Source organism: Eretmochelys imbricata, chromosome 8 (assembly GCF_965152235.1).
Source record: "Eretmochelys imbricata isolate rEreImb1 chromosome 8, rEreImb1.hap1, whole genome shotgun sequence".
Lineage (NCBI taxonomy): Eukaryota > Metazoa > Chordata > Testudines > Cheloniidae > Eretmochelys > Eretmochelys imbricata.
In genome coordinates this window covers 63,862,919-63,888,432 of record NC_135579.1, presented here as the reverse complement: position 1 = coordinate 63,888,432, position 25,514 = coordinate 63,862,919, and the positions used below count along the sequence as shown (strand labels likewise).

At 43.1% G+C, this 25,514-nt stretch overlaps 1 protein-coding gene across 1 annotated transcript in view; it reads left to right on the top strand.

The window, feature by feature from the left end:
• Positions 1-24,994, top strand: part of LOC144269569 (complement factor H-like) — a 141,766-nt gene extending 116,772 nt beyond the window's left edge. The window contains exons 14-20 of the mRNA XM_077825351.1: positions 6,932-6,980; positions 15,870-16,040; positions 19,746-19,934; positions 20,401-20,583; positions 20,725-20,937; positions 22,640-22,813; positions 24,426-24,994. Coding sequence (XP_077681477.1) covers positions 6,932-6,980; positions 15,870-16,040; positions 19,746-19,934; positions 20,401-20,583; positions 20,725-20,937; positions 22,640-22,813; positions 24,426-24,994 — 1,548 coding nt within the window. The remainder of the gene's footprint in view (positions 1-6,931; positions 6,981-15,869; positions 16,041-19,745; positions 19,935-20,400; positions 20,584-20,724; positions 20,938-22,639; positions 22,814-24,425) is intronic.
• Positions 24,995-25,514: the final 520 nt, after the last annotated feature.

Sequence of the window (25,514 nt, the reverse complement as noted above, 5' to 3'; positions counted from 1 at the left end):
TGTTAATGATGGATTGCTGTAGAAAGAAATTTTTTGTATAGATGTAACCACTGAGTAGTCAGTAATTTAACAGAATTGAATGGAAAATATTGTTGCCTGTTTGTTAAATAAATAGATAAATAAACAAACTGAGAAGAAATCTTAAAATCTTATGAAAAGGCTAAACAAAGATAACTCAGATCTGCAGAGAAATGGAGCAGCTGTGAACTGCATATATTTTGTGGCTTGTGAATGCAGTCTCTATTCTTTACTTCCACTTTTGACAGATTAGAAATTAAATCAGTGCCATCACTGAGAGAAATTTGCAACACTCATAACCTCTGCCTTTTCAGATCGGGTTAACTCTTCACATTCCTCAGTGCTCTCTAGTGAGGAATTGTTAGGGCATTCAGCCATCAAATCAATGAGAAGTACAGGTTGAGAATTCTCTGTACAGCATATCATGTTTACAGTAGCTTCTCCATTTGTGATCCACTTTTAACATGTTTATGAAAATGGTCCTGTGGTGCAGGCTTGCTGTAGGGCCTTTGTATATTGTAGGTAAGATTGTTAAACTTTGCCACAACCTCCAAAGGCCCCTTCCATGAATTCTGCATTTTATACTTTTTTACAAGGGGTAACACCTTACCAAATCACCCACATCAAATGAATGAACACAGGCATTGAGATCATGATATATTTTCTGAGCTGCTTAATTTTTAATGAGGTTTTGCTGAACAATTTCCATCATAGTCTCTAAATCTTCCCTAAACTTTTGCACATATTCAGCCTCTGGTTCCCCCTTTGCTAGAGTGCCATCCTCCCAGGGGTCTCTGATGCGATCCGGGGGACCTCTGACCTTTCTCCCATACAGGAAATCAAATAAGACAAACCATGTGGATAAGTGGGGTACCTCGGAGTAAGCAAATAATAGAAAAGGTAACATTACATCCCAGCGGCTTGCCCTCTTTTTTTGTACATATTTCCAGAATACATTTTAGGGTCCCATTGAACCTCTCCACTAAATAATTAGTTTGAGGATGTTATGTGGCTGTTTTCCATTGCTTTACCACACACATCTTCCATAACTCACTAACTACCTGGGATGTGAAATTTGATCCGTGATCTGGCAGGATCTCCTTTGGAAAACCTAATCAGCTGAATATAGCAAACAGTTGTAGCCACTGTTTTAGCTTCCACATTAGACAAGAACAACTGCCTCTGGGTACCTGGTGGCAAAGTCGGCTGCAACCAATATAATTTTTTCCCCCCTCTGGGTTGGGCAGAGCATAACCTAATGATATCTGTGGCCAGAGGTGCTGGAACAATTTGTATAGAGGCGGTGCTGAGAGCCATTGAACCAAACTGTAAACCCTGTATATAATGGAAACTATTTCAAGCCAGGGGGTTTTGCAGCATCCCCAGCACCACTAGTTCCAGCACCTATGGCTGTGGCCATCCTGAAAAATACTTCCTTGATTACTGGTACTGGGGCAAGGGAGCCTTGCGTGACATAAGTCATAAGTCCTGCAGTATACCTTTACTTCATTTTGAATAATAGGCCAAAAGAAATTTTTGTTGAATTTTTCAGAAGTCCTCTCTGATCCCAAGTGACCTGCAAAAGGGCAACTGTGAGCTCGTAACATTAATGCACAATGCTTAGTGGGCACAATCAATAGTTTATATGGCTCCCTAGCACTACAGTGCACCAGAGCTTCTCTGTACATCCTTCCCTCTTCTATAAAGAACATCCTCCTGTTTCTCTGGGGCATTACTGAGGACTGTGACTTTCATGCTTTCTGGGGGTAGAGGGGCGGTTGGCATCCTGCTCTGCAGTAAAATCCATTTGGCTTGCAAGGAGAGCTGTCACAAGTAGGGGGAAGACTCTCCCTCCCCTGCCTTTGCTATTCTCTGCTGCTAAGGGGACAGAGGTTTCCCCTTCCCCTCACTTGCCTTGACCTCCTCAGAGTTTACTCCTGGTAACTCAGGCTACATCTACACATCTTCAGCGTCATGGATGGTACATGTAGCTACAAGCCACAGTGAAAAACAGGTTGTGTCCACATCGCAGTGTGTAGCTACACATGTCAGTGAAAGGCTGTGGTGGGGGGAAAGGCTTCAGCAGCTTCCTGCTGCTGGAGCCTTTCATTGTGGTGAGGAAAGGAACTGGCAGGGAGAGCCCTGCCAGAGCCTTTCCTGGCTGCTTCCTCTCTGCTGGAGCCTTTCCCCACTGCCAGAGTCCTTAGCTGGGACACAGCTGATACATACCCATCTCCTTCAGGTGTGTCTGTATTCTTCTTTCCTAAGCCATGCCTCTCCATCTACGCTGTTACGTAAACCCGTGCTAAGGGGGCTACCCGAGTATGTACTCTACATGTTGCAGAAAGAAGCATGCATTGTAGATGTAGCTTCAGAGATGCATTCCCCTTTAGTACAGGTCACAATATTAACAGCATTGGGAAGTGATATCATATCATTCCCAACGAACACATCAAATTCTTAAAAATTCTTTACTTTCAAAGTACACTTTAAACCTTCCCTTTCCAATCTGATGCAGGCTAAAGGCACCATGGTTTTCAACTGTCCTAAAACATGTAGTAGCTTTATTTCCTCTCCTGGAAGCATGTCGCTCTCCTGAATCATATCTCTCCTGGCCAGGGAAATCTGAGCACCAGTATTTTATCAGCCTTGCACACTTTACCATTTATTTTGGCCTTTTTAATGAACTCTTTGTCTACTTCCAGGAGGTCAGACCTGACAAAGTTAACCAGAACTCTCTCTGCCACCACTGAAGTCTCTGAACAGGGGAAGCTGCATTAACCGGAACAGATCAGGGACTGAACTGGGACCCCCGTGTACTTAGTGCATTCCCTTCTCATGTGATCAAGGGACCAACATGAGTGATACTTTCTTGGTCCCTCTTTTTGAACCGGGGTCTGACAATTAGGGCTACTAAAAGGAGGCAGTTACTGGGGTGGTGTGGACTTCACTCTCACCCCAGGGACAAATCAGGAACATCCTTTTACTCCAGGTTTTTGCCCTTCCTTTTGGGGCTTGTGCTCACTATATAGTCTCACTTGTATGTACCACAGCAGCTATTTCAGTGACTGCTTCCACCGATGCTGGAGGCTTCTCCTACACAGTGGTTCGCACTTCCTCGGAGCGAACTTCAAAGAGCTGCCCCTGAGCAATCAGATCTACAGGTTTTCCAAGGAATCTGCCCCTTTACTCTTTATCCATTTTCTCAAATAATCCACCATCTTATGCTCACATTCCCTGTGATGTAATTTATCAGTCTTTTTGAGATTTCTGAATTTGAGGCAATATGATGCTGGTGTAATTTGAAACTGTTTTTATAATACCATGCCTCATAGCTGCATTTACATCCATATCATTAAACACTTGCAAAGCTTTGCCAGTCATTTTGGAAAGCATTTATCTCAAGTCATCAGGGTACACTGCAGATCCGTTTGAAGGTGGTTAAATAGTCTCCAGTATATCCCTGTAGCTAGGGGGCACAGTTTGTCCCACCCGTGGGATCTCTGGAGAGAATGAGCACCCGGGGGCTGAGGCCACCTGGCCTTGTTTTTCCAGTATGCTCAGGGCATACAGCCTCTCCTCTCTTTCTTGCCTCTTCTTGTTTGTTTTTTTTTTCCCACCTTGGGCTTCTGCTTCCTGGGCTTCACACCTTTTGTCTTCTAGCTCCAATGCTCACTGGTGGGCTACTCTGTCCACTGCCTGTTTCTGCTTCTCTGCTTCCAGGTTTTGATTTTTAGCTTCCATTTCCAGCCTTTTGGTCCACTCCACTATCTCTGTTTTCTGGACCTCTATCTCAGCCAGTTTGCTTCACATGGCTACGGCACCAAGAACTGTGTCATGTTGGTCTTCTAAGCCTGTTCCACCCTTGGGCTCAGTCCCTTTTGGTGGATCAGTCTAATCTCTTTGCTGTTTATCCTGCTTACTCATCTTATATTTTCTTTTGTTTTATCTCCTTTACCCCAAATCAGCAAACAGAAAATAACACCCCATAACCTCCTCTTTATTTGCATCCAATTTTTCTTTTGAATCTCTCAGAATCTGATTTATAAGTACTTGGAGTGTGATTTTTGGTTAGCTAGAGAACAGTGTACTGATCCTGCCAACTACACCACTGTGACACTTCATGGGCCACTCAAGACTGTGAGGCGCCTTGTTATCACCTGCCACCAGCGTGAGGGAGTCTTGCCTTTACTAGCTGGATGTTAGCTCCCTAACACTCGCCCTTGGGCTACACCAGCCCTGTCTTTGCCTTTCAGGTTGACAAGTGCACCCCAGCCCCTGAGTCCCTTCAAAGTGCTCCCATGTGGTATCCAGCCCCTGATCACTGGATACCCACAGAAATCTTAGCTCCTCTGTTTCCGAAGGAACAGTGTATGTGAGTTTACTAATTTTACCTTAGCCCACTGCTCCTGTATTACTCACAGTGCTTGAGTTCAATTATAAAACAAAAGGAAATTTATTTAAGAAAGAATAAAGATTCAATTAAAAACCAGTGTTAGAGGTTACATAAAAAAGTCGTCAAACATGCTTTCTAGAGAGTAAACCTAACTAACAAGGCATTCTCCTAACTCCTACAAGATAATGTACCCCAAGTTCTTTCCCCAGCATTTTCAACCAGTTTGGTTCAAACTCTTTGTCATCAGATTAAGCCTGTTGCCAGAATATCCTCACACATTGAAGGAATGCCATGGTGTCATTGTGCACCCTCCAATATACCAGCACAGACCTTTTATGTTCACCTCAAAATAGGTTTCTCCCCACTGTTTATCTCTTTCTGATAATTTCCTTCTGAAGTCTCCTCCAGCTACTCAGAAGCATTTGACTTCGAATGCTAATAGACTCCTACAGTATGTCATAAAACACACAATGGTTCACCCTGGAGATGAGTGTCTCCCACCTCCTGCCTGGAAGAGTGTGTCGCAAGACACACTACCTTTGAGTGACCTAATTTTAGCTACTGTCCTCGGGAACATACTTTTTACCGTATATATGTAACTCCTCACATATTTTCCATACATATACCTTGCAATAGTTGTGATGACCAGAGTGACACAGGCTCTCATTAGAGACCTTACATGACATTCTTTTGGTGAACTTAAGGGATCCCTATATACTCCAGTGCCCACTACCAGTTGGCATCCAGAGGTTCTTGGGTCACTCCTTCCCCCTTGCTTCAGCTGCTGCCATCCTTCTGCTCTCAAAGCAAACATACAAATAAATTAACTAGCCATCTCAGTAATTCTGCATTCTTTAAATTGTGTGTAATGGAAATTTCATCCTTAATGTTGTATTAGTTTACTTTTTTTGCAGCTATTTTTATTATTTTCTGTTCATTCTATTTATTAAATACATATTTTTGGGGTTGGACTCTTTGTTTTACCTAAAAAGTTTCCACATAAATAGTCATGGAGATGTTTCACTGAAGGACAGAGTTACTGAGCGGGACTCTGGCAAACTTTGTGAAGAGGTGTCTGTCAGAAACACCGTGGTCAGCAGTAAGATTCTTAGGTGGAAGTTGGTTGATCCTTTCTTAGGTAGAAGAGTGGCTGACTCTACTCCAAACCCCAGGATAAGTTACCTGAGAGGCCTCCATGATGACAATTTTTGTCTCTCTAGCCTTCAAAACATGATTTAGCACATACAGTGCTGCTTCTCGCCAGAATTCAAAGTTCTGTTTGACCAATGAACTTCTGATCAATGTTTGATAAACACTTATGCTTGCACAATGCTATCCTCCACAGCCAAAATGTATGTCTCAAGACTTGGCTTCACTCGAGTTTTTTACTGCTAATTTACTCCAGGGACTTAATGCAAGCGTAAAGGGTGGTTTGGACACTTCCCAAATGTTTGTGATTAACCAGAGGTAATGATGCCTAGACTGATGCTTAGGTCAAAGCATGTTAGTATTCTGGGACAGATGTTTGAGAATAGTTCAGGCTAGCTTTTACAGACTTTTACTAGCTTTAGTTAATTGGTAATCAATTAATTTGAGGTAAAAACTCTAGTATAGATATACCATCACTGTCCTGTCTACTGCACCTGCCAGCCCAGCTATACCTCATCCTGCTACCTTTTGAAGAGGGGAAAGCACTGGGCCTATACAAGTATCCTCAAGATCCTGCCACCTTCAGAAAGAGAGGGACCCAGCAACTTGTTAATCAAAAACTGATGTATGTGCAAGAGAAGGGGGCCTTCATAAAGCAAGAGAGACAGGAACTATATTTTGGAATCTAGGAGATCCTAGGGAATGCCATAGAGAAGAAGGGAGGGTGTTTGACATTCAGGGTAATCACCAAAAAGTTCTGATCAGCTTGTGTTTTTGGCTGTTTAGTAAAACAGAACATCTGTGGCTTCTGAACATTGGTTATAGGGCAACTCCTATCTAAGGCTGAATCAGAGTTTCTCTTTATGGGCAATTTTTCAAAGTTCTCTAAAATCAACACGCATAGGGAGTTTGCCTTGAAAATTGCTGTGACATTTCAGGTGTAGGACTAGAGCATATGGTGCAAATTTGGAGTAAATTCATTCAAGGATTTCCAAGATACATTACCTCCCTCAGAAAAAGACTCTGCTTTCTAAAATGGCAGGTTCTTATTATGCTTTTTTGTGCACTGGTTCAGAACAAATGATGGGGAGGGACCACACAAAACTCATATCCCTGAACTCCCCCAGTACGCAGCTTGTTTACTGTACCTGTCTCTGAATATTAGCTGTTTAGTTCAGTTCTGTGGAGCGAGTGGTTTTTGGCCTGACAGTACAATGCTCAGGCTCAGACTCGCACATAGATGTCTCTTTGCTGAACAGTACATGGTTGGGCTAGTCCTCAGTGAGTGCTCACACCAAAAAAATCCCCCTGTTCCCTTGTGGAAGAGCCATTGGTCTGAGTAACCTATGTGTTTGTCTCCTCTTGTAGTACACCCGTTTACGTTGCTGTGCATCTCTGCTGCTCTTCTTGTTGGCAGGTAAAGTAAGTGGGAGTTGGTACAAGGTCAAATCTGGCAGTGCTGGGATGATTATCAAGGTTTCTTAAATTGCAAACTGGAATCTTTCAGAGAGTCACATTGCTTTTTTGAAATGCATGTGCCAGATGAAATAGTCCGACACGATTGAATTGGAGCTGGGTGAAGAACGGATTTGGTTGGTTGGCTGGCAGTTCTGAAAAATTGGAAAAAAACATTTCAGTAAGGGCAAATGGAATCCAAGAATTTTGAAAAATTTCAGCAAATTGGAAACATTAACAAAGAGGGCATTTCAAGTCAAATGAAATGTTTTTAATTTGGAGCAACTTCAGCAACCAAAGTCTTTCGCTATGCCACATTTATTTGAAATGCTTATGCCAAATGGAATAGTCAGGCATGTTGGAATATCAGTTTAGTTATTGTATATAGTGCATGGTTCTGAAGAAAGAAGAAAGATGATTTATAAAATCTGGTAGTCACGTCAATTATTGTTCTAAATGGGAATTTTTGAAAATTCCACCAAACACTTTTTGGACATGTGGTTCTCAATCTTCCCAAAGCCCGGAAATCCCTCTTTTAACATTTGAATAAGTCATGAACTCCCTTTCCAGCCTTTCAAAATGCCTGGTCTTTGGACCCACAGAAACTGTGTGATCCCCGAGGTGAGCAGATTGTAGTCTTTAAACCCTGGTGGTAAAGAATTAATTGTTCATTTTGCATAATTAAGCTTTCTGAAGACCAACAGTGTGTCTTAAGCAACCTGTGTTTATCATGAGGGATGTCTCTGAACCCTGAGTAGTTGATACCTTGTGTTTGTCTCAGCAGAAGTATCTTCCACACCATACTGTGAGGGGAGAAATTCCATGGAATCATAGAGGGCAATGAAAAAACCCAAGTTGGACAGTATTCCCAGGGGAGTTTACACATGTTATCTCTGGTATCTTGATGTTGAAAGAGAGGTGATAGAGAGAGGTATTGAGTGGGAGTAGAAAGCATGATCAGTCTTCAAAAGCAGTTGCTGAGGACAGAATGCAGAGAAGCACAGAACTCAACATCAGCCATTGCAAGTACTGGATTTAATTGGTCAACCCTCAGAATGACTTTGCTGAGCTGTATCATCATTCAGATACTCTGGGCTTTCTCTGCTAAGGGACAAGGTAAGATGCAAAAGGAGCCAAATATTCAACAACACTTTAGCTTAACTCTTCCCTGGTGTGGGTGATATTAAATACACTCAATGCTGCACATAGTCAAGTGCTGTTACAGTGAACTCTCAAATATACAACTTGAGCTCACGTCATTTAATAGTGGAGACATCCCCAACCCCGCTTTACAAGGGCAAAACAATCAAATGTACAGTAAACAGGAGAAAGCCATTAACAACAGAGTGAATGAAAATCTTTGAAGGCAAAAGGTGTGAATTGAGTCTCATTTTTGGGTAGTGCTAGAGAATATTTCCACGTGTCAGAGCTACTGCCTGTTGAAACAGGGCTGAGTGCATCCCTCAAAATATAGCAGCGTTCAGAGTGCAAAAGCTGGTGAGCCTTCATTGTACCTCTGTATGTGTTACTTCTGTTATCAGAACAGTTGATGAAATTCATTCATATATTCATATGTCTCTTATTTATGTCACGCTATGTGAATTGTAATGATATTCATTGTTTTCTGGTTTGTTTAGAAATTGTGTTTTGTACCATTCCCAGATTTAGTGTTATATGGATGGAAGAAAACACTCTGGCATGTGGGCCTGATTTATAGATACAATGGAGACAGGAACCTTACATATGCTTATAGATAGTGCAATAGGTCCTATAGAGCGAGTGGGCATTTTAATTTCTGACACCAGACCTGCTTTGTCCCTGCCCACGATGTCATATAGTAAAATATGTTTTGGAGTGATGACTTTCCAGGACACTGTCGGATTCCTGAGTAGATAAGGGCTATTTATGTTTAGTGGTGGGAAAGGAGGATCCATCTGAAACCTAATTATTACAGTGGACCTGGTCTGTGGTAAATCAGGGTAGAGCAGTGAAGGAGTCTTGTTTGTAAGACCCTTGTTTCTTTGAATACTAAGGATTATGTTCAGCATTTCTGACCTCAGGGTTAATCCTGCCAGGGTCTACTCTCAATTAAATCAGCTTATCTGTTTAGAGGAAGGGGTAGACTTTCCACCTGAAATGAGCAGGGAGGGTTCTGCCCGGTCTCCTGATCTTGATCACAAAACCAGTAGAGCAGGTCCCAGTTACACTGGAAATCACATCTGCATTTATGACATGGCAAGACTGTTGCACTCCTCTGGGACAATGCCATTACCAGCCTAGGAGTGTGTGTGAGCTATTAAGGCACTTTTGGTGAAAGGGTTTCAGCTGTGGGATGCTTCCAGAAGAGATTAGACAAATCATATCTGTCCAACTTTTGGTCTCACTGCAAGACTCTCCTTTTTTGATAAAGCTTTTCCATCCTAATCAGAATGACACTTATAATAACAACTACCTGCGCCCCACCTAAACAATAAAATAAATTTATCCTAAGCAGATCCGCCCAGCAGCAAAAGTAGGAGAAGAGCTACCGACTTCATCAAGTCCACACGGATCTCACTTTGACAATCTTATGCAGAAAATGCTTCTGCAATGCAATCCTTGGAGTTAGAAAAAAAAAAGAAGATGGATATAAATAATGTTAATTGAAGGGGATTTACAATCCAATGTCCTGTTTCCAGTTAAACTTGTTTGTCTGTTTCTCTTTAGTAATTGCATGTGATCCTCCAGCAGTGAATAATGGAAACTACCGCCCTCAAAAGAGTGTTCAGAAAAGCGGATATAATCAGAGCAGACTGTAATTGTAGATTTCACTTTGATTTGGACAACAGGGAAAAGACAGCAGAATACACAAAAAATGGCTGGTTACCTATTCCAAGATGTGTCACAAGAAGCCTCCTATAGCATCCTACCAGACAGGAGAAGTGTGTGCCTTATACTATCTGTTCACATGGTTGTAGCACGTTCCCCTGGGTGTTGTGAAGTGTGTTGAAGTGGTGGCTCCGCCTTCCAATTGCTGTTATGCAATAATTTCGAAAGCTGTCACTTCCTGATTGGTAGGAAAAGCTTATAGGGGTGAGAAATAAAATAAGTCAGATCATCAGATTGTATATGTCCTGGACACGGGCTACTCACTAAATGTCACAACTTGGCTGGTTTATAGACGGCTCAAGTAGTGACACCTGTTAATAGGATGCCCAACACTTTCCATTATAAGACCTAGTTTTCAGTTGCTTATAACTTTTTGTCAAACTTTAATCATTCTGGCTGAAATTGTCCATGCTGAGTGTCTTCCTCAGTTTGAATTTTGTTGGAAAGTTTCTGTTAAAATAGACATTTCAGCCATTTACAAGAATGAAATGAGGAAGAAATATTTTGTTTTGCGTGTGTTAAAATATTCTTACAAGAGTTTTTTGTTAAGGAGCTCTAGCACCCACATTCTGTGGAGTAGGACATTGAAATCCGGTTGGGGTTTTCACCTGGTGTCAGGGATGTGACTTTTTCTGTGCTCCCAAAATCTGGCCAAGTTATAAGCATAGGAAAATCTCAGTTTGCACAGTAGAGACTTGTTAGAGTTTGACAGATACATTCTCTCAAGATTCTCTCTGCACTGCACATGGTCCAGGGCTGCAGGTGTTGTGCAGGACTTCCCTGCTAATTGCTCCTCCTGACTTTGAAGGGCCACTGTGGTGCAACAGCCAAAACTGAGAGCAGGGAGACTCTCTCCTGCACTCTCATTGTTCCCATCGCTGGTTCTCAGTCAGGCTGGAGGAGGAAGTAGCTTGACTGAACTGCTGTGGGGTGAGGAGCCTGGGGAGCAGAGGCAGGCTATGGGGTGGGGATAAGGAGAAACAGCTGCAGGCTGAGCATTATTACTGTTATTTATTGCGCCCAAAAGTACAACTGCCTCTTCACAGAAGATGAGGAAATACCTGGTACCTGTTCCAAGGAGTTTACAATCTAACTACTAGATATGACACAATAAGTGGGGGTGACAAACAGCAGGGACGGACTGGGTGAGGAAGGGTGAATATCACAGCAATATGGTCGCACAGTTGCTCACGTCAGAAATGTACATTACCATGACGAGTCACCTGCTAGAATTGGTATTTTGGTGTTTATTTTAGGCAGACCAAGATAGTAACATGTCTCGAGTTTTTAAACAGGAACACAATAGAACATAAATGCTGCTTACTGTTATGGATGCATCTTGGAGAAGGTGACCAGTCGTTCTTTGTGCACATAAGTTCGGTGTGCAGATTTTCAGGACTATAACCATGAGCGCACACTCATGAAATGTCATCGCCTTCTTGGTAGGTTTTCCCATAGTGACATATAAATTTACCATCTTCCAAATGACTGACAGAACACTTTCCTAAAGGCAAAAAGGTTAAGTGCACCTAGCAACTGGGCATCTTTTCTAGCAACTGGGCATTTTTTTCTTTAAAGTATCCTCTGACTGCTCTTGAAGCAATTCCATTCCCAACTCATCAGCTGCTACCCAAGGGTGAAAACCCGACCCCACAGAAGTCAATAGGAGTTTTGCCATTGACTTCCATGGCACCAGGATTTCATCCCAAGCCCCTAAGGCTTCATGCTAAGTCATTATTCACCCACTTATCACTGACTTGGCCTCAGAGTCTGAAGATTTGTTACAGAGAAAAACAAGTTGCTCCCTCCTGCCGAGATCCTAACCAAGAGCTAAGCATGCTGACTCCACAACCCACCATGCCCCTTAAAGCCTGGGAGCAAAGAACGAGGCTCGAGACCAAAATTCTGACCTCCTGAATATTTTTTTTAACCCTTTCTCACCCACCTGCATGAGTCATGAGTGCCAGGAAGGTGTGATTGGCAACTATATTGTGATTGAAGTGTGAGCTTCTTGTGGCTTTGCGCCTCTTATCAAGACACTCCCTTCAGTGGGAAAGCCGCTCACTCTGTGCAAAAAGGGTCCTCTACTTCAGACCCCCTCTTTGGAATTCACCTCTTCCATTGTCACTTTCTACTTCATTGTAACCACCAATGTCTCTGAGCCTACTGTCCTGGTACCAGAAGTGCTATCCTGTGCATTGTGATGGTCTGAATTTGACTGTAAGCTCTTTGGAGAAGGGACCTTGTCCTTGTTTGAGCTCTGTAAAGTACGGTGTATACTTATGACACTATTTAATTCAGACAGCATTCAATTATAAATATTGTTTTGACACACTCCTCTCTTCTAAGTTTTCACTGGCAGTAGTTATTCCTGACAGCAACTTTGTAATTAATCAAAGGGGAATTTTCAGGTAGTTTTTCAAATGTAGAATAAAAACTTTTCAAGCATCCAGGCCTCAAAAAAAAAAGTCTTTTTCTAGAAGCAAAAGTAGGAAAAACCACATGATATTTCTGCCATTTCTAGCTGTAAGACAGAATAGTTCATATGCTCAAAAATCCATACAGTGCCAATTACAGTCCCAGGCCTAGTATAACCAATTAGAATTTCATTTTTTAAGCTAAAAAGTTATGATTGTGTGACGATTAGCCAAGCTACCCTAAATGATTAAGCGCTCACTGGTTAAACTGTTAATCACTGAGGGCACAAAGCTGTAAGTGCGAAACTCTTAGCATTTATCATTTTAACTACTGCAGGATTGAACTGCATTCCAAACCGCGAAGAGTGTGGGGAGGCAGCGAGGTGGGGCGTTGAATCAGGGGAGTCTGGAACAGGACAGGAAGAGGGAGAGGCTTTAATCTCAGGATGTGTGCTCAGTGCAGCTCCCAGGTCCAGTGTGGAGATACATTTTGGGGGCTGGTAAAGTCTCATGGAGGAAAGCAGGACCCCTCTTCCCTCAGAGTTTCAGCACCGTCAGAGGAGGTGATTTGTGCCCTCAGTGAATAACAGTGGAAAAGCTAGTGTAGATCTGGCAAGAAGGTATCCCAGGAGAAGGGCTGACTTGGGACTGGACTCAAAATTGGGCCATATGCTGAGGTGGCTGGGGTCTGGAGCTGAGGTGCAAGGCTGCAGAAGGGAAGCAAGAACTGGCTCATGTCTGGGATCAGGCTGTGATGAGTGGTGGCAGAAACAGGTCTGGAGACTCTCTGAAGGGCCAGGGAACAGGGTGGCAAGACTGTAATACGTTTATAGGTGCTACATGAAACACTCTGAGTAGCAGACCGAGAAAACTTGGGTGTAGGTTACAGGTTTCTCCAACTGGAAATCAAAGCTTTCCACTACATGTAGCAAGGCTCTAGCTTTGAGAAAACTAGCCTGAGAAAGCTGTTCTTTGGCCAAAAAAACTTTATGGAGATGGCTTTTTGCCTCCCCAGCCTGCAATTAGTATTCATCCCAGCAGCAATCTTCCAAGTACCCAGCCTATATACATTGTGTGTGTGTGCGTTTCAAGATGTTGACAGAGAATACTTGACCTTGAAGATGAGGGTGTGCGGGAAATGTGGGAACAAGACTTCCTTTGTTTTAGATGATAACATTTTCAACACCTCACAACCCCTCTGATGGTCTTTTGTGACCTCCCTTGGAGGTCACAACCATCTGGCTGAGAAACACAGGTCTAGTGGATAGGACGCAGGCACAGGAATCAGGAGACCTGGGTTTTACTCCCAACTCTGCCACTGACTTGTTGTGTGAACTTTGGAAGTCATTTCACCTTTCTGTGAGACTTTCTCTTCCACCCTTACAACTGAATATCCCCAAGTACTAAAGAGTCTCTGCTCCTGTTAAGAAGATTTCTCAGCCTACCATACCCCCTCCCAGGGGTCTCTACCACAACAGGTGATAATTGATCATTCTAAACCTACCAGACCTGAGCTCCTCTCTGCAACTCTTACTCTCAGAGAGATCCCAAGACCAAGCTGATCCCCATCCCTTTGCTTCAAGGATGGAAATGCTGATTGAGGGTCCAGCACTGGGGAGGAAGGAAAAGGAGAGAAAAGAACAACCCCTCTCCAAATCCCTCAACCTGTCTACGTAAGATCTGTTCCCAGCCCTGGCTCCTTCTAATGCTGCTGCTGCTGCCAGATATGAGGAGGAGTCTTTTTAAAGAGACGCTCATGTACCTAGATGACAATTTTGGCAGGGAGGTGTAGGTACCAGAATGGAGCAGTGTTGTGACACCCTGCCCTTCCCCCTGCCAGCCCACCCCACCCCAGTCCTTGTTCCGTGCTGGAAAGGTTCGTTCTTTGTAGTATTCATAATAGTCATCTAGAAGACAGAGCATTAACTGTGGGTAGCCACAGCATCTCACTTCAAAAGAAAAGTTTAAAACACATAATATTACAAGGTACATGCAAGAAAAATTCAATTTGATAAGTTCTGAATACTCACTCATCAGTTCTCCCCTCAGCTTTAGTACTTTATTCTTTGAATGTTACATTAACAGGAGTTGTGAGTTCACCTTCTCCCTGTACCTTCCTTTCTTCTGTAGGGTGGAGAAAAGGGACCACAGGAAGAAACCCAAGATACCTAAGGCAACAACAGTCAGTAGAAAGAGTTCTGAAACCTTTCTGCTCTAGTGCTTTACATACAATGTATGTCCTTATGATTTAAATACAATCAGACGCTGGCAGTAAGTTCTTTTATTTATGACACTGACACCTTCCGAAACAATAGATTGTGACTCGTCAAAGTAAGAAGAAACGATTAAAGAAAGATCCAGACATAATCCTAGGATCCCTCAGTCTTGTAAATTTCCCCATATGAACCACAAATCTTTGCCGCATACATGAGCACAATGCTCATTTGATGGCCAGGAAGAACGGACCAATGTGACAAAGGTAGAGAGTTCTTGAACCATTAAATTACTCATGGAAACACTTTGGTAAAGGACCCATCCCTCTTTAAGACATTGTGCAATCCACCCTACAGAAGAAAGGACAGCATGTATCAATTTAGTTGGTAAAGGAGGACCAGACCATCAAATGGGATAAAAGAGGGGTCAATATTGGAGCCCACATTATATAATGCAGTGAGACCTCCATATTTATTGTTGTATGCTGCTTTCCACCCCAACCCTGTTATACATATGAGACCCAATTCATCTCCTGCTCGTCTACTTTTTGACTGTATCCCGACATTAACTCCATTGGTTATATTCATAATCCACGATCCCATTTTTTCTTCTAAATTACAAGGATGTTTATGGAAGAATTGCAAAGGGGCTTTTACCCATTTCAGAGAATACTGTTGTGGATCTGAACAAAGATTTTCTTTGGAGCAGGACCATGTAGCATATTAATAAATTTCTCATTGTCTCAGGTTTCTGGCTCTTTCCATGCTCCTCATCATAGTTGCCCGTCTCTAGACCTACTCTTTCTGCTATGTGTATTTTTGCTGCGTAGTGAGCAGTTCCAGGTGTTGGTTTTAGACAATAAAACCGTACATGGTATAGCACATTGGAGGCTCCTTCCCACCTTATGCACCATTGTGTCAGTTCAGATCAGCTGAGGCACAGCTGCACACAGTTCCTTGAAGTGCACTCTTGGGGACTGGAGGCAGGATATTCTTGCATGTGGAGGGTCCACAACTGTGGTGCTCATGCCCTGTGGTGATGGGTCAGTTCTGTGTTGCTGATGTTCAGTGCATGGTGCAAGGCTCATCAGTGCAGCCAAACCTTAGCCTAATGTAAAGCATTTCTCTCCTCTTCTGTTCTCCCTTTTCTGTCAGGTTATTGCAGTGACTGAGTGCGTGTTTGTGCAGTAAAGTTCCTAGGTACCATGTTGACAGATGAATTATAAATGATTAAATTAAATGAATTGTGAAAAGCCACCAGTAAGGTGTTCATTAGTAAGCCAAATGATCTTAGAACATGTCCCTACATCAAACAACAACAACAATTATGTCTGTGCATCTACTGAACTCCAGCATGTGAGGAGCCACCTGCTATTGATTTTGGGGAGATTGTTAGTGATGACAAGTTGGAGTACAGAGAAGGTGACAAAGTGCAGTACAAGTGCAATCCTGGATACAGCCTGATGGGAACTGAATGGATCACATGCAGTGGGAAAACCTGGAAACCTGCACCACAGTGTTTGGGTAAGGGGAACTGCTTTTTTGCTTTTTCCCACAGGTTGGTTCTTTTGTACAGATGGACCCAAATCAAACCCATGCATTCAAATGCTCCTCAACTATGGGGGACCGGGGTAGTAGTACCAGAATTCAGGGCAGATTCCTGTGTCCGATGGACCACACTTGATCCTAGGATCCAACTATCTGGTTTATGGCTCAAGCCATATCTGGTCCCTAGGAGTTTCTATTAATGAGATCTCTGCAGATCACCAAATAGTTTCAAATATGAAATTTAAATTAGGTGGGTCTCTTTTATAACAAGACAAAAGAACATCTAAATTTATTTATTTATATTACTCCATTTCTCCATTTTATCAAATTCCAAGATTTCTGTTGTTAATAACCCTAAATGCGAGCAACAACACAGGATCTGAATACTGGAGGCAAGGTTTAAAAATATCCATAACAAAGAATATGGCGATGAAACACCATTGTATCATCATAACAAAGAGAAGAGGGCTGCAGCATTAGGAGAAATTGGCAAATAATATTTATCAAGATCCTCATTTCAGTGACATCATAGGAGTTGATGGGCCCCCTAAGGCTGTACCTTGGAAAGGGGTACAGAGGGGTGCATCTCTCCATTTATCATTGCCTGCTTCACTGCTAAAAGTCCTCCCCTGAAAGCAGGGAAAAAGCCACTGAGTGAGAGGGATGTGCTAACTGGATATGCCTAGATAAACCTGGGGATGTGCACTATATACATACTACAGCTGTGGTGTGTAAAGAAGTGAGATATTCAACATCCCTGCAAAGGTCCAACTAACTAATGTTTATTTTTTACATATGCATTACTGTCATAGGCATGGAAGCGATTAAAATTCCAAAATTCTATTAGAAAGTCCATGAATTCTATATTAGTGTTGCATCTGAAGAAGTGGTGTTTTACCCACGAAAGCTTATGCCCAAATAAATCTGTTAGTCGTTAAGATGCCACCAGACTCCTTGTTGTTTATATTAGTTTTTGTTATTAGAGAGGGGCTGTGAGTTGATTTTCTTTTAATATAGTTTACTAAACAAATTAGCTGATACCCTGCTAGTTTAGCACTGTAATGTTCAGGAAACTGAACATATGTGATATTTTTATTTACACTGTATAAGAGGGAGTCTTATTAAAAGCAAAGTATCCTAGAACTACTTGGTATTGTACAGGGGCGTCTCATCTTTTTAGGGGATACTGTAAGATTATGCTACTTGTTAGGACCTCGGATAATTGAAATCCTGGCTACTTGACTTAGACAAAGTTATATACAAACCAGACGGATGTGTATATTGGTTATTGCATAAATCTGCACATAATGGTATGTTGCTTAGAGACCCATGTAAGCTATTGTGTCACATCCATGTGACCGCCCAAACACTGTACACCGCCTAATATGGCTTTGATTGTCTCCTGACTACGTAGAAACTGCGTGCAGGTGAGTGATTTGATTTTACACACGTACTCTGGCACGAGGCAATGTCTGTGCTCACTTGTACTGAAGTGAGGTTTGGAAATGTAAGAGACTGATTCTAATGAGAAATCATTTATTCTTAATGCAGCATTGGAGATTTTGGAGCTCAGCCTACTGCTGATTTTGACAACCCCTTGAATTTAATTGATGAGATGAAATGCTTGTTAAGTTGCAAAGACCTGAATTCAGTGATCTGTGTATCTTCTCCTATAACTGTTGCCATCTCTTGACACCATTAACACCTAAAACACCTATATTAGGTATTTGTGATGTTATCATCTGTGAGGGGAAATTACTGAATACCAAACTTCAGTCCTGGCAGGTAAGTATAGCAGGAATTAATTTTATTGATTTATTACTGTTCCTTTTACCCTGCCCTTTCCATGTCTAAGTCTTCATGTATATTGTGTGCATGATGTAGGATTTTAGAACTTCTATTTCTATCTGATGACTTTTTAGTGCCTCTTTTCATTTCATATGATTGACGCACCTTTGAATAGTGTAGGAATGGGACGGCTGAGGCCTTTCCATCAAGAAATGGCTAATTTCAGCAAGTCCTGGAAAATACCAGCTACAGTATGGAGGAACAAATGGGCTTGCTTACAAAGTCTATACCAATCTTGTTCCCACTGACTTCACCAGCAGCAAGAGCAGGCCCTAGATGCACTCCTGCAATTCCTATTCACAATAGGATGTAAGTAATGTAAGTAGTCTTCGAATGTAAGTAGTCTCACTGGCCTCATTGGAATCTCGTGCATGCGTCCGGTTTGCAGGAGCAGGCCCTTGCTTGCCATTTGCCAATAAACATACATCATCAGTTTCTCCCCTTCAGGGATTTCTCTGTTTTAGGGCTTATTTTCTTGGCATTTGTAATAAATTAAGGTTATGATTTCTGTTTTATTGAGTGAATAATTAATTTTATATGACCGGTTTCAGAGTAGCAGCCATGTTAGTATGTATCCACAAAAAGAACAGGAGTACTTGTGGCACCTTAGAGACTAACAAATTTATTAGAGCATAAGCTTTCTTGGGCTACAGCCCACTTCATCAGATGCATAGAATGGAACTTATAGTATATATATATTCCTTTTATTCCTTAAGTATCCCCACACCTTCTTGTTAACTGTCTAAATGGGCCATCTTGATTATCACTATAAAAGTTTTTTCTCCTGCTGATGATAGCTCATCTTAACTAATTAGTCTCTCACAGTTTGTATGGTAACTTCCAATTTATCTGTATATGTGTGTGTGTGTGTGTGTATATATATATATATATATATATCTTACTATATGTTCCATTCTATGCATTTTATAAAGTGGGCTGTAGCTCACAAAAGCTTATGCTCTAATAAATTGGTTAGTCTCTAAGGTGCCACAAGTATTCCTGTTAATTTTGTATGGGAGTTTGGGCTACTAGATTTGGACGAGGGTACATTCCCAGATATACATAGTATTTTGAAATTTTCTTTTGTATATGTGGATAAATATATTTGTTAGTGCCCTATCACTGAATATAATATCAAACTAGTGACCCATGTGTTAGTTATGGTTGAGATAATACTTTCTTGGTAAAATCCTATTTTCCTGCTATCTATTCAGTATTGCTAACCCCAAGATTCCAGAATTCATGAGACTAGTTTAAAAATAATGAAATTCATTAAAAAAAATACTACCTTTTGGGTATTTTTATTTACCTTCTGCTTTTTGAGCCTTAAGGTACACTGGGATCGTGTTTTCGAGCTTTTCTAAATAATCGAATTGACTAGAAACTTACTTTATTAAACAAAAGATGGGATTCCTCTGTATTCACTTGACTCCTGGAACTGGGGATTTAAAAATGCCCCAGATATCACTACAGATCTATCATGAGAGTTGGCAGCACTGCATTATGTGTTTGTGTGTGTATGTATGTATGTATATACATATACACACACATCTAAATTAACATTTAGAAATACCTCTTTTTTCCTTCTCAGCAATGTGAATTTTTTTGTTGTTGTTAGAAATACATTTTAATCTATATCTTGACGAAGATAATGGGTCTGATTCCCCACTGCCTTGCATCTTACAAACAATTTACACCCTGCAGAGAAAGAGTACAAAGCAGAATGGGCATGTTTTGCAGTGACTCACTACAGAGCAGGTAAATGGCTGCGCAAGATGAAGGACACTGAAAAATCAGGCTCTATCATTTTCATTTTTTCTGGTTTTTCTTTAGCACCATGTAGCCTCACAAAACAGCAACTGGAGAACAAAAATCTGCTTCTGTCCAATGGCCAAAGACATGCACAGCTGATTCAGAGTGACCACACACTGGAATTTATGTGCAGTGAAGGATATACCCTCACCACCTCTTCAGTCAGGAAGTGTGTTAATGGGCACATGGATTTACCTTTATGTATCTCTGGTAAATCTGCACTGTATTTTGATAATTCAGTTTCTCAGTTTTATTTGATTTCTTGTGTACAGTCAAGTAGGTGCATGTAGTGTTCTGGATTGTGACACCTGCCCCTTCCATTAGCGATAATCACTCATGAGGCACTGCATCACCCTCTGTAGGCATCACTTACATGATGGTATACTGTATTTTCCACAGGGCTCCTGCCTCATTCAGGGTGAATTCATTGCTGTTCAGAGGACCAGCACAAGGTAGGGCATAAATGGTACAAAGACCTTGTGCTGCTCTACACCAGCTGAGGATAAGGCCCTTAGTATTTTGGTCATTGTGCCTAGCTCAGCCACATGAGATTTTTACAAGTGGTTTCCCTAACCTTGGACAAGGAGCCATTTTCCACGTGCAGTACCAAAGCCAAAAAATTACATCATAACCATTTTTGCATAAGATGATTATAATTGTCATTTTTTCCTTTTAGAAAGAGGAAAAAACTGTAGCCGTCCACCTACTATTGAGAATGGAGACATAACTACTTTCTTGGAAAAAGGATACACATCTGGCTCCTTTGTAGAATTCAAATGCCAAAAATTTTATGCAATGGAAGGACAGAACAGATCGTTTTGTAACAATGGGAACTGGACAAAAGCACCACTTTGTTTAGGTAAAAAAAGATACTGCTTTCTTAGAATTTGAAGTTTATGGAGAGATTCACTGAATCAGACTCATCACTTGTGTAAACACATTACTTCAATGTGCTTACTTGGGGCATTACCAAGACAACCACACCTTTTTCTTCTTTTAGAGCCATGTGCTATCTCAGTGGAAGAAATGGAAAACCAGATGATAGAGTTGAATGGGAGAGCAAATGAGACCATATTGCAATGGATGTACCTAAAACGTGGTGATTTTCTTGAGCTTCGGTGCAAACCAGGATATGCACTTGCAACTAATTTATCTCAATCTACTTTTATGGTGCAGTGCCGTGGAAATCCAATTGTCTATCCGGAATGCAAAGGTAGGTGGAGATGGGCCGTAGTGGATATCTCAAATATCCTGCTTTCAATAGAGGGCACTCTGCAATGATAGGAATATGTGAAAGTGAAAGAGCTGCTTCTTTGCTCTCATCCCTACAATGCAGCGGGGAAAGCCTTCCAGACTGGACCTGTGTTAAGCTAATTAGATTTTAGGGGCTAATAGACACTGTGAGGCAGAGTCTCCCTGCTCCACTCTGGCCCCTCAAATTAATTTAATAACCAAGTGGCATTAATTTGTTGTACAACAATTTAAAAAGTGTAAACGAGTTACTGTCTGTAACTAGGCAAATCTAAGGCTATTTCAGATGTTACTGAATCTGTACATGGAGTATTTAATGGCACTACTCAGAGGCTTTCTCAGCAACAGTGTTCGGAGCAGCTCAGCCCTCTTTTGATAACAGAACTTGGGTCTATAATGGGAAAACCGAGTTTGTGCCTGGAGCTTGGTTTGTCGCTATTGGTTATGAAAGTGCTGGGAGTGGGAGCAGTGTACAGATGGCATGCAGTGATGGATTAGTCACTGGGCCAACGGGGCCCATGCCCAGAGGCCCTGGCTTCTTCGGGGGGCCCTGGAAAAATGGGCAGCCCTGTGCTCCGTTCCGCTCCGTCCTCCCAGAGCTCCTGCTGGGGATCAGGGAAAGCTCCCGTGCCCTGTCCCCTCTCCCTGGCAGGGGCACTGGGTAGGCAGAGCTGGGCAAGCCCCTGCGCCCTGACCTTGCTCCCCGGCAGGAGCGCCCGGTTGGGTGGGGGGGACTGCAGGTGGAAGGGGTGGGGCCCACTTGCTCTGGCCCAGGGCCCCACAAAACAGTAATCTGCCTCTGATAGTATGGTCAAGTGCTGGATGTAACAGTTTGTAACTACAGATAACACAATGTCCTTTCAATTTCTATGCTACCAGCCCTGACACAGCATATTTACCAGAGCTGGGTGAAAAATGCAGAAGCAATTTTGTGAAAAGTGTTGACAGCTGATGCTTTTACCATTTTGCAGTGTTTGAAATAGAGCAATTTTCATTTTTATTTTTTTCTATAAAATATATACATTTTAATTTCAATATTTTGAATGTTATTTTTTCCCATCAATCCTCCTTCTTCTTCTTTTTTTTTTTTTTTTTAAATCTTAATGCATAATCTCCAGGGTTTCATCTCACTTTTTCCACTCTGGAAATTTTGAAAACTCCTCCAACTTTGATTTTTCTACTCTGTAACTATACAAAGATGAAAAAAAGAAAAAGCGGAAGAAAAAGCCCTCAACACCATTCAATCTATTGTATTTAGTAAAAAGGGGAAAATGGGAGTAGAAAGGAGAAAAAAACCCAAAATTTAAAATATTCAATTTTCATGAGTAACTGGAAAAATTCAAACCAAAAAAACACAACCAAACCTTATTTGTGAAAGTAATTGGTTTAGAAAAAAGACAATTTCTCATTTAAAAGCAATAGTTTTGAATGAAAATTTTTGAACAGCTGTGGCATGTGTATTGCTCAATTAAAAATCAGTACGTCCACATTCTATTTGGCAACTTCTTAAACAGCATTACAGTGAAGGTAGGGAACATTGTATCTTCCCTCCTGTGCAATTTCCATATGTTTTATTCAGAGATAAATCACAATAATTGCTGATGGACTGTACAGCCTACTGGCCTATTTTCATTTGTAAAATGTATTTGTCTCATTCTCGTTAGAAATGGTATGTGATCCTCCAGAAGTTGTTAATGGTAGATTCAGACCTCAAAGGAATGTATATAGGGATGGTGATGTCCTTATAATTACGTGTAATCGTGGATTTCACACTAATAATGACCAAGATACAACTGAATGCACAAAGAATGGCTGGTTGCCTCCTCCACGGTGTAGCAGTAAGTTGCATTTATGTCTTATCTTGCTGAACAAATGTAAAACCCAACTCCATATACTAAACATATCAGATCGAGAATGCACTTGCTAACCTAGTATTTTTTTAAAATGTCAATTGTGGGTACTTGGTCAGGTGTTTGCCCCTTTCCTTTGACAGTACATAGAACTGACAGGTACATTTTGTATTATTTTGTCATTTACAAAATGGATTGGGTCTGTATTCAAGGCCATTTATTTTGTGAAATAACTTATTTTTCTTGTCTTTAAAGCTATGGATGAAACTGGCAAGTTTATAAGCAAATGTAGATGTCTCCAATCACCATATATAGTAGTCTGCTGACTTGGTAAAATGCATTGGGATCAGTCAGATGTCAGGCAAGATACAGCAACTTCCAAAACTGGAGGATGACCTTTCCTCTCCATAGCCTCCCCCCACACCCTTCCACAACAACTGCTCCTTTTTCTTTGAATTATGATCCCTATAGTATTCCACGGAGGGTTTACTCATGTACCATGTGTCCGGAGCAAGAGAATTTGAAAGCAGTAGTTCTTCTTCGAGTGCTTGTTCACGTCCATTTCACATTAGATGTGCGCGTGCTGCGTGCACGAGCGTTGGAAACTGTTCCCCTTAGCGGCTCCCGTCAGGCCAGCGGGGCCCCCCGAGTGACGCCACTGCGCCGTGCATATATACCCCCGCCGGCCCGACCCCCTCCGGCCCGACCCCCTCCAGTTCCTTCTTACCGTCTGCGTTGAAACAACCTCTCTCTCTCTCTCTCTCTCTCTCTCTCTCTCTCGTAGAAGAGCAGTCCCTTAGCCTTTAGAGTAGCTGTTATCAGTTCGTTAACATACCTATTATGGACACTTAAATCATTAAGTGCTTGGAGGCTTCCAGCACCCATGCCGCAGGCCCACGGCTTCAAGGCTTGTGCCATGTGCTGCAAACCTATGCCAGTTAGTGACCCCCACGACTCCTGTGTATGTTGCCTGAGGGATGGACATCAAACTGAACGGCGTAGGATTTGCAAGGCGTTTAAGCCAAGAACAAGGAAAGAAAGACTTTCGTTTAAAGCAGCTGTTGATGGAGGCTGCATTGCAGCCGCCAGGCCTGGAGCACCTGACTCTGGCTCAGGCTTCCTCAGTGTGTAGGGCCCCAGAGCTGTCGAAAGACCCGGCACCGGCTAAGCACTGTAAACTGTCGGCCCCAGAGCGCCAGGCTAGGCCCCAGCACCGCTTGTCCTCCGCAGTGCAGCCCCCGGCGCAGCCAAAAGGAAGGCACGTTCGTTCCCCACACAGGAGGCCGGTACCTCCCAAGGTACTGAGCGCCAATAAGAGCAGGAAGGCCCGGTACCGGTGCTGACACAGGTGGACCTGGCAGCACAAGCCCCACCGGGCCCAGACCTAAGTGAGCTCAGTGCGGACAAAGGGCTCGAGGGCATAACGGATCAGCCCTCTATGTCTGGCACCCTTGAGGCTGCAAAGGACCTAAATGAACTGTCGGTGGAGAGCCCCCTCCCATATGGGGAGAACCCTCTGGCACCCATGCCTCGGGTGCCGTCGAGGGGTGAGCTGACAATGGTGTGCCACTCAAGTATACCATCCCGGCACTGCTCCCAGAGTTGGTCCCGGTGGAGCTCCGACTCCGCGGACTCACAGTTGCCAGCGGCCCAGAAGGAGGTTCCAGCATCGGCAATGGGTCGGTGCGAGGAAGCACCAGAAAGTGCATGCTGCTCTCCGGCACCACCCAGAGACTGGCACCGGGAGGAGTTGAGACTGCCCTCACCAGAGGACTCCCACAGACGGTCCCGGTCCAGGAAATGCCAGCACCAGTCCTGGTCCTGATAGCAGTACTGCTCCCGCTCAGCCAGGAGCTGCTCGTTCTCCCGCCGACACAGACCATTGGCACTGCCATGGCCTTCGCGATCAGCATCACCGCAGTCCAGCTCCGACTCTGGCTGCTACAGCTACCCACACCGGGCCCCAGACAGCAGGGACCCTCAGGTGGGCTGGCAACCCCAATGGGGGCTGCCAGTCCATTGGCCCTTCTGGACCTCCTGGGCCTATCAGGAGCACCAAGGGGCCCCGTCCAGGGCAAGTTACTCGGTGCAGCGGTCCCGGTCCCCACACCGATGCCAGATGGTGACAGAGGCTATAGTATCCAGGCCTCCAGCATCCCCCCAGGGTAAATGGGAGAGACTGGCACCGAGTCCAGTGCCATCCCATGGACTCCCACCCCGGCCTGAGCTGGAGAACCATCCAAAGAAGAAGGGAAGCAGGAGGATCAACCGGAGTGGGTCAAGCAGCAGGTAACCTCCTCGTCTTCCTGGGATGAGGCGGTGGCGGGTACAGAGGTGTCCGGCCCTCCACCGATAGACGCACCAGGAATTGCTGCGCAGGGTCGCCCAGAACTTGGGGTTGCAGGCCTAGGAGACAGTTGATTAGGAAGACTCCATGGTAGACATTTTGAGCCCTGAAGGTCCATCCAGAATAGCGCTCCTGCTCATTAAGACCATTCAGTCCAACTATAAGACTATATGGCAGACCCCGGCCTCCAGCGTAAATACTTTGCCCCTTCTAAGGGCTATGAGTTCCTGTTCTGCCACCCAAGTCCATGCTCCTTAGTAGTCTCAGCGGTAAACAAATGAGAGCACCATGGACAGCAGTCCCTGGCCCCTAAGGCCAAGGAGGCGAAACGCCAGGACCTGT